General features: G+C 43.9%; 1 protein-coding gene across 1 annotated transcript in view; it reads left to right on the top strand.

Moving 5' to 3' along the window:
* Positions 1-2484: 2484 nt before the first annotated feature.
* The window catches only part of LOC113586729 (E3 ubiquitin-protein ligase SH3RF3-like), a 130602-nt gene continuing 122892 nt past the window's right edge, over positions 2485-10194 (top strand). Inside the window, exon 1 of the mRNA XM_035522997.2 lies at positions 2485-3444. Within this exon, the coding sequence (XP_035378890.1) occupies positions 3082-3444 (363 nt within the window). The 5' untranslated portion in view covers positions 2485-3081. The remainder of the gene's footprint in view (positions 3445-10194) is intronic.

Here is a 10194-nt window from a genome sequence, read left to right as displayed (position 1 = left end):
CATACATTGCTTTGTATAGTTACACAACATTGGGCTGTCATTGATCATAGATCATGTTCAACATTAAATGATTTCAAAATATCTCTGATGCGTGTGACAACTAATCAAGGGGGTGTGAGAGTGCATTACAATATGAGAAGAGCATTTTTTAATGTTTCCAAATCCCTCTATGACTGATTAAATAAGGACAGGTGATGACAGAAGGTTCACATTTTCGCTTGCACAGAATTTAGCAGTTTGATTCAGTAGTTCCAGAGTTCTAGCAGTTGTTCAGTCTTTTTGACAAGGGCAAGGTATGACAGTCACAATTCTATCTTTGTCCATTTTGGAAGAATCATATGTCAGTAAGCAAACAGTCTGGAACAAACAATTTTATTACATAATGTTATGCTGTCGAGTAACATAAGATGTTTATTACCATTGAACAACAACAACAACAATAATTATTATTCATATAGCACTGCTAATTCTGGATTCTGAAGTCATTTGCATGAAAAGAACAGACAAAATAATTTAATATTAGCATCACAAAATAAAAATCAAAACAGCCTTCATCTAGTGCAAGGAGGACAACAACTTCACAACATTATGCATCAAGTTGCAAGACTCGCTAGATGTTATTTAAAATCTCCCATCTAGGTTTACACTCTAGTGTTGAGGGTAAAAGATGTATGTGTGCAGACCTGTGCTAGTCTTCTTCAGCATGGTAAATTACAGAAACTGGCCTTCTCTGTTACACTATTACAGTGGGTTTCCTTAGCACGTTATTTTCTTGTCAAAGTCCTGGTATACTTGGTCCTAATGGTATAAGATCATTAATTTTACAAGAGTGTGCAGAATCCAAAACCAGGACTGGGAAGCAGTGTCTGGGTGTGTCCCTGAGCTTCATGGGTGGTCAGATAGAGCGATACCTTAAGCTAGAACAGGAAGTGAAATCCCCACAACTTTACACACCTTCTAATGTGCAGCATTTTTTTAAATGACTGCTGGCAGCAGTGCTTAACCAGTAGAGCTGGAAGCTGTAATTTAAGAACTGATTAGGAGTGTGACACGGGCATGTGGGAACAGGTAGATACCGCCCTGAAAAACGGAGGAAGACGCACATGGACAGACGGATGCACACATACAAACTCCCCAGCACACACGTACATGTACGCGCAGATGGACTGAGGCACAATGATTGGCGAAGGTTTGACATTTGAATACATTCTCCTACCCACATAAACAAACAAGCAAACAAAAAATAAATAAATATATGTTTTTCTGAGTTTTGAAGCGGTTATTCATGCTTGTATTATTTTTATCAGGGCTGTTTACATGAATATTGCAATAAGCATATTATAATTCAGCCAATTTTGGTAGTAGTTTAATTAACAAAGGAACACATGAAAAACACATTCTAAGACTAAATGCCAATGATATTGGATGACAAAAAATGTCCCTAGCTATATTTTGCCAAGAATTTAAGTATAACAGAAGCAATCAGCTAAAGTGCTACTGGTTAGTCTCCTGCATTACAACATTAACATGAATATCGCTTAGGAAGGACTATACCTGAAGAATTAAGATACTTAATCCGTGAAATTTACTAGCAAACTTCCATAAATACGTATAATTGTGTATCGTGTATAGGGAATGTTTGTTTTAAGATGTATTTATTTCTTCAAATAAAACACAAAACAACAAAATAAAATAAAAAAAACTCGTACGCAGTTTCAGAAGCAACATCAAACAAAGAGAAAAGATTTTGCTAACAAGCGGAAAACGAATTTTTTTCTATAGTAAAACGACTTGTCTTTTTTTTTACACAAATCCATTAACTCCCAATAAATCAATGCCCATGTGCACCCTCCTCTCCCACCTGTCATGTTTTATTCAATCATCCAATTATTTCCTTGAATAAATTATTTAGCCTTATATTGATCCTTTAAATATGAATCAAAGAAGACCAAAACATACAGCTTGGCGTATAATGCAATTTAAGTTACCATTGTACAGCAGAGGGCAGTAGTCGCTCATCCTTAAGATTGTCCTCCACTGTTGTCGAAATCAATCCTATTTTAACATTTCACTCTCAAAGGTTTCCTAATAACGCTCCGCAGAATAAAACGGTGTCCAGGTGGCCAGCGTATAACATTACGAATTATTCCTTTTTCTTAATCAAATACGCAATATACAATTAAAAATGTAATGGAAAATGCGATATAATAATCAGCATCTCTATATTGGTGGGCTTTCTGGTTCGCAGAAGTACCATCTGTGAGTACCATGTATGCCTACATGGCATGGATATAATAGTCTTTTCCTCCAAGCTCCGGTCCTTTACCAGACGCCTGGGATCTCGAGGGTCCTACGTAGTATCTTTGTTCTTACTAAGACTGCATATATATGCATATACAAAATATACTGCATATTTATATATCTAAACATTTGCTTGCACAACTGATGAAGGTCCTCTGTCCACTGTGTTGTTTCTCCTTGTGCACTTATGTATGGCACTGCAGTGTTTACTATCTCCTTCTCTCTAATTTCTTTATTAACCTTTATCTTTATCGTCTAATTAGGTTATCTGGGTAGGAACTAATAGCGACAAAAATGAACAGCATGAATACGCAAAATAAAGCCAAGCGTTTCTTTAAAATAAGCACACAAACAAGGAAATAAACAAAAACAAAAAAAAATGGTTGCGCAAAGGAGATGACGATCTAAATTACGATGTGCATGGCCGCGGTGTGTGTTTGTGTGTGACCTCACTGTTTTCGCACAGCTGTGTGTACGAGTGCGGAGCACTGGTGGAGAATGCAGTGAGTGAGTGAGTGAGTGAGTGAGAGTGTGTGTGTGTGTGTGTGTGTGTGTGTGTGTGTGTGTGTGTGTGTGTGTGTGTGTGTGTGAGAGAGAGAGAGAGCGAGCGACCTCACTCTTTTCGCACAGCAGTGCGAGGAGCAGCGCGCGTCTGAGGATCTTCAGTCTGGAGTTCTCGCTCCCAGTCGCGAGCGGCCAGCATGCCTCGCGGTGCGTTCGCAACACTGTACGTGCACCGAGTTGTTTTCGCTTTGCCCATCGACAGCACAGTTCGCTGAAATGGACGAATCGTCGCTGCTGGATTTACTGGAGTGTTCGGTGTGTCTGGAACGGCTGGACACGACGGCCAAAGTGCTCCCGTGCCAGCACACCTTCTGCCGCCGCTGCCTCGAGAACATCGTCAGCTCTCGCCACGAGCTGCGCTGCCCGGAGTGCCGCATCCTGGTGGACTGCGGGGTCGACGACCTGCCGGCCAACATCCTCCTGGTGAGGCTGCTGGACGGTATCAAGCAGCGGCCGAGGAACGGCGGGAGAGCGTCGCTGGCAGGGATGCCGCTCGGGTGCGCTGCCGGCGTTGCGGCGTCGCCCCCGGGCACGGCCGCACGAGACTCGCCCAACGCCACTCGAAGCTCTCCAGTCAAGGTGCGTTGGAGAAAGTCGCCGGGCAGCCTCGGTGAGCTGCGCCTCCGCTCGGCAGACAGCTGTCCGTCCGCCACGGCGTGTGAGGTTGCAGGTCAGGACTCTTCGCTGTAGGCAGAGCTGCACTCCCAGATTAAGGAGCGGATCCCAGTGGTAGTTTAGCGGACGCAGCCCGTCCGACTGCCCAGGTTTAAAGAGCATGGAGATGTCTAGATTACTCCCAAACCAGCCGTTTCTCCTTCACGCGTGAAGTGCATGTAGACTAAGGGATAACCGGCAGTCCTAGACGTTCGCCCCTCCCTCCCTTCCTTATGGGTTATTTGCGTTGTTCAGGCTAAACTTTAATGGTAAAGTTGGACACGATTTAAGCGAAGGAAGTTTGTTCATGGGCGTCGCGTTTAACGTCTCGGTCCATGCAGCATCGCTTTAAAAGTCGCTCCTGTAGCTTTGCTTTGCCCCAACCCTGGGTTTCCTAATTGGAGGTGGTGGAGAATACACAGGCTGCACCTCAGCTTGGTGTGCATGCAGGGATCGGAACCAGGCTCTGCTGAGGGCCAGCTGACTCTTCTCAGAGTCATTAATCGGGTGTTGATGTGTTTATTTCAGCTCCGGGGCTGTACCAGCCGTAGTCGTATCGAGCTGTGAGGCCAGTGTTCACTTTTACTGTTTAAACATCCGAACAATATTCGCGAACAGTGTAAACTATATTTATTTAAACTCACCGTCGATGGCTTTTTTCATCTTACATTCCACGCTGTTGTGTATACTGTTGTAAATATTCTGAAATTAAATATACCCTGTTGCAATAACCTTCATGGTTCATAGCCGAATCATTGCAGGTATATAAAAAACAACAAAACAACAACAAAGGCCATGTGGGAATGGCGCGTGCGGCGCGTTCATGTGCGCGTCCCTGAGCTGACGTGTAGACTGGCCAGGGCACGCGGGAATGCTGCACGAGGGAACCAGACACTGCTCTGCAGTGTGAGATACCTCGGGCCTTGGGGGACGTTTGTGAGAGTGCCTACCAGACAGTGTGTTGGATTTTACCAGGTGAGGTTGGATAGCCAACGTTTCATTTTTGCTACTCACGCTCCTGAGTAGTGCACGCGTTTACCTGCAGTTTGTGGACGCACTTCTTCTGCACTCTGTTTAGGTTTTAGAGTTTAGGTTTGTAGATCTGGTGACCTCAGCCATCGCCTTTCAGGTAAAGTGTTTTGAAATATTACATTTTTGAAGTCTGTGAGTTGTGGAGTTGAAATAAGATGAAACTGTCCCATCATGTTTTTTTTTTGGTTGTTGTTGTTCTGGTACTGGTGGTTGGGAATCTGGTGCCTATGAGCTGTGATGTACTGGGGGCCGTCACCTCCCACAACACCTAAGCACTTCCTCAAACCCCCTACTGGTCCAGGTAAGACAGACTCTATAGCGGGTTGGCGGTCTCCCTGCCCCAGGGCAAGTTTAGGATAAAGATGCTACGCATGCATGCACGTGGAGGAAGTGCGAAGTAGCATTCTGAACATAAACATGTCCATGGGGAACTAGCTGAGGGGACAGCTAATCCAGCAGGACTTCTGAAGCCAAAAGTAAAGGCATAGTCTTCACAGTGGACAAGGTCTGATGTGCAGCCAGCCATGCAGATGTCTGCATGTGGCACTTTGAAAAGCATCTCATCACAGTGTTTGATAAAACACTGTCAGACATGCTGAGTCATCTTTGTCATCACTGATCTGAGCTTAGACATTGTGTTTCAAATTACTTTGAGGCAACATAGTGCTAAGTGAACACAGGCCACCCGATTACAGATTCATTCACAGAAAAAGGCCAAAATGTTTGTGCAAGATTCTAGGCAACATAAAGTGAATGAGATCAGGCGCAGAAGTTCTTGTATGTGTATACAAGTTGGTGTTTATCGGATTACTTCCCCTTGACTTTTGCAGACAGTAGTTATTGTGAATATCTTCCCCATCAATTGGCAGCCCAGTTAGATGTGTAGCTACATTAGTCCAGTCTGACAAGAAGAGCTGAGGGAGGATCAGTGTGTGATTGGCCAGGCCTGACATCGAGAGGTGATGAGGGATTGGTGTGTAATTGGCCTGGTCTGACATTGAGAGATGAAGGGGGTTTGGTGGCTGGTTGGCTCCTTCTGACAGCGAGAGCTGAGGGACAATCAATGTGTTATTTGCCAGATTTGACCGTGAGAGATGAAGGAGGATCAGTATGTGATTGACCAGTCTGATGGAGAGAGCTGAGAGAGGATTGGTGTGTGATTGCTTGGGTCTGACATCAAAGGCTGAGGTGTGTGGGTAGCCTTGGCTTAGTCACTGCTGTGGCCTGCAATGACCCTTCTATTCATTACAACTGAAGGTGGAAATACCGACTGAAACACTGATGCACAAATTCAATAGAGCTTGTGGTGGAGATACGGATCGACCTCACAGGCTCTGAGTGGAGTTTTGCCAGAGTGGAACCCTGTGTTTTCCCAACATTACTTAAATTCACTGTTTGTTATTAGTGAGTGCTCCTGGCTTGTGGTTTCCCAGGGAGCATTTAGGTAGTGTTGGGCCAGCCAAACTAGTTACACTGCAAAGACAAATCCAAATTCCTAATTGGTTTACTTAAGTTTACAAGCTAACACCCATAAGTTTACAAACTTACAGATAAACTCTACATCACCCATAATCCCTACACCACTATTTCTCGATGCATGCTTGTTTTGTTAATGTTCATATTTCTTTGCAGAGAAAATCACATAGCACAGGAAAGTGAAATAAATCGATTTCATGTCCACTGTGATTAGGAATGAATATCTCATAGGAACAGCAACAACAAAAAGACTACGTGGGTTGCTTCTGTCCCATCGTCCTACTAACTCCCCCCACTGCTCAGTGTCATATGACCTGGCATGCCCCCTTCGCATTGCTGACAGCTGCTGTAAATTGCCTATGTTCATTGAACATGAAGACATGGGTTGTTTTAATGCATCGCCAAGCTACCAGTGTTAAAGCAGGATAGCTCAGCCAGCATCTAGAGAACTCAACTCGTCTGTATAGTTTAGGATGAAAGCCACTCTCTGTTTTATATGTGATCGCTAGCTGTGGAGAAGGAATGCGTTGATGGCACTTTTGTTATCCACATCTTTATTTTCGGCTCTGCACTCTCTGGGGTTTCACTGTGGACGCAACCCAACATACAGCAGTGGCCCGTCAATGTCTCTGGGATCTCTTCCTCATGTGGCCGATCTGTTACCCAGGCTGTCTCTCTTTGTCTCTCTCTGTGTGTATACACACACACACACAAGCACTCGTTCACAGACACACACAAATACCTGTTGCCCCACCCACCGATATGCCATTGTGTACTACTGTGTGTGCACAGTAAACAAGTGCTCTTCATTCCTTAACCAGCCAGAGTGTTCCTCAGAAACCTGGGCTGCCAGGGCAAGACTGCAAACTGACTGGTACAAGCGAGGTGAATGATTATATGAGTAGAGTCTGGTCTGGAATTAAAGTGAGAGCGAGTGAGTCGGATCTGATTGCCTTTGCACACCCAGGAAATGCAACAGGGAGAAACTGCCCCAGCACAGGAGTGAACAACTATAAAAAAAAAAACCAAGAAATAACAACAACAACTACCGAGGGTAATAACCTGTGACCGAAAGGACATTAATATGCTTTAGCACCAGAGAGGGGAGGCATGGCTTCCTCGTCCTGTGCCCTTGCGCAGTTATGATCAGCACAATTTCAGCTCTGCAGGGCATCGAGTTTTCTTCTTTGGCCTTGGAACAGTTTTTGAATGCTCATTGTAAGTTTTTTTTTCTTTCTTTCCAATTGTGCAGGGCATGAGTGTATCTGTGAGCAGCTCGGCTCAACCCAAGAAGCAGCTGTTGCCTTTGGTTTTGCTGGTTGGCTTTTATTAGAGCTTAGGTTGTAGGTTGGCATTAAAATTTTATACCCACTTTTGTTCCTGCTGAGAGTGTGGAGCGAAGAAGAAATGTGTGAAGAAATGGAGAGAAAGACAGGCGCAAAACAACACCGCATGACAACAGCCAAACATTCCACTGTCGCTATGGGGACGGCAGTAGCCAATGTCATTCCAGTCCAAATTCCTGTAATTCAGACATTAGATTCATGTGACCAAATGCTCAGGATTGGTCGGGGAGCGAGAGCGTATGGCCAGCCACTGTCCCCGGACTCTTGGTGCAGGTGATGAGTGCTTGCATGACTCTGGGTTTTTCTCTCCTCGCGAGTCGTCTGGAGATACAGGCAAGTCGACTTGGCGGCGGGGCTCGGGAAAAGACCACAGCCAGAGCCAAACAACCAGACTTCAGACAGGAAAACAATATTTTACTGTAACCCATGGAGCACGAGCGAGGCTAGAGGTGCACACTTAGACGGTGGCAATGTGGCTGGTACAGGGCGTCATATTAGGGTTCTTTTCTCCCCAAATGCAAAACACTCTTCAAGAATCACCTACACCATGCACAATTTTTAAAAATAAAGATGCTATGAAAATGGCAGTTATACATATCAGAAATTACATTTCTAAAGGATAGCTGACTGACATGCAGGGTACCTCATATTAAAAATAGGGGTGTAATCAGTTAGAAAAAACCTTTTATGTGTAACGATGTTTCAATATGGTTTTTACAGGATTACTGGATCAGCAATTTAGCATCCAGTTCAATATAACTTTGAAACAGGTGAGATGGTGATCCAGGTACTGATACAATGAGATGGTCAGAGCGGAGAGTTCTGAGTGCGTCCTGGACTGGCGCTGTCGTCAACTCTAATCACTACATATTACAGGTCTAACAGTTATTAAATGACGTGAAGCTTTGCAGAGATTATCTTTTCCTCACATAATTCAATTGTGCAGAGCAGCTCAGTGGGAAATGAACATTATACATGAAGCTGAAAGCCCAAGTTTCTATACTGGCTATTCTATTCTCGCTCTCTCGCTCTCTCAGCCTTAACCAAAACCAGTTTAGTCAAGCAATATGTTGAGCAAATGCTGGCTGGAGTGCTTGGCTGGAAGAAATTTGCCCTGATGCAGGAGTGATACGCAGGGGGCACCTGTGTTTTCAGCTTCGGACTCATTTGGGCCAGTTGTCAGTTCTCAGAAACGAGGTGTTAGACTCACAGGACAGATGATTAAAAATGAGCTGATTAAAGATGACAGAGAGTGAATTATAGTGCTGCAAAAAGTCGTAAAGCTCACAGTGTAACCCTGATACACTTTGGATTATTTTTACTTTTTTATTTATGGTTACATGATTAGGAGAATTAGGTGAATCCATTTAGAAGCCAAATGTGCTGCTAATGCCATTATTATACATAAAATAACTAGGTTTTTACTTATTGTAATGGATATATGAAGGAGGCAGCCTATATGAGGGGCATAGGGCTGGGGCAATAGAACGGGTTTGCCTTGCTGTGCAAACCTACAAGGTTCAGTAAGATGACTTCATTATTTATTAAGTGTTGGGATCCCTTCTGGAATGGCCTTGCACATAGCAGCATAATTTAATGAACTAAAAGAAGGACACACCAAAGGCAGTCCTTACTCTCTACTGGCACAGGGCTGCTTGCTGGTAACCAAGGAGGTGGTTGCTCATAGCTGGTCATTCTGTGCTGGTCCCCTTGAGCTGGTTTCTCTGATATATGAAGATAATCACAGGCTGTGCAGTATTGATACATGGAATATGTGAACTGTGTGTAGTGGTAGCTCAGTGCATAAGGTACTTGACTGGTAATCAGAAAGTTGCCAGTTCAAACCCCACCACTGCCAAGTTGCCCCTGAGCAAGGCTCTTAACCAAATGAACCCAAAATTGTACTCAGTTGTGTCACAGTTGTAAGTTGCTTTGGATAAAATTGGTCAGGTAAATGAGTGCTCAGAGTGCATTAAGAGATATGCAGTGCTAAGGAAAAGACTAGGAAGAAGAGACCTGTTTGGATGCATCTGTAGGTCATGAGGTGGGTGCATGTTCTTACAGAGCTGTTCACACCACTGGGTATTAATGGCTTTGTTAATACCTCCATTTTCTTGCATAGTGGATTCTTCTGTGACATTTGCCTCATAATACATTATCTGTTCAAATAAACATGATTATTCATTGCTAAAAGCAAGACATATGAAGGTGAATTAGTAGAATGCATCATCTGGGTGTAATGAGAAATGTGTGTCGTTGTTGAGGGGGGTGGGACTAGTAGGTGGGGGGTAATGTAGGTACGCCATGGTTGGAGCTGCTTCCAGCGGAGGTTAGCGTTTGCTCTTGGAGGGGGTGGAGGTTAACCACTTCTCACGAGACTCCATTGTTGGTATGGAAATGTGAGGTTAGGAGTCACTGAAAAGGTCACAAAATGAGCAAGCAGAAAGCTGAATTATTTATCACCACTGGGACAACATAAAGCTGGAAATAATGGCATGCATGCTTTTAACGCCTTTAGACTTCCCAAGCACAACATTTGGTCTCAATGTTCTGTTTTTGTAGAAATACCTAACTTGTTTCTTTTAAAACTTGCAACATGGCACTGTCTTTCTTAGCATTGATTAGAAACTGTAAGTGTGGTTTGCTTCAAGTCATTCATTCATTAATCCAGTGATTCATTCAATCATTCATTCAGTCATTAATTCTTCTTCTCAACTGCTTAATCCAAATCAGGGTACTGAAGCGTATTCCAGTAGCCCGGGACGCAAGGCGGGAATCAACCCTGGACAGAGCGCCGATCCATCATAGGGCTGATTCGTCA

Source organism: Electrophorus electricus, chromosome 9 (assembly GCF_041902795.1).
Source record: "Electrophorus electricus isolate QZ-2024a chromosome 9, ASM4190279v1, whole genome shotgun sequence".
NCBI lineage: Eukaryota > Metazoa > Chordata > Actinopteri > Gymnotiformes > Gymnotidae > Electrophorus > Electrophorus electricus.
Note: the sequence above shows the minus strand (reverse complement) of the source record. Positions and strands in the feature narration are given on the sequence as shown.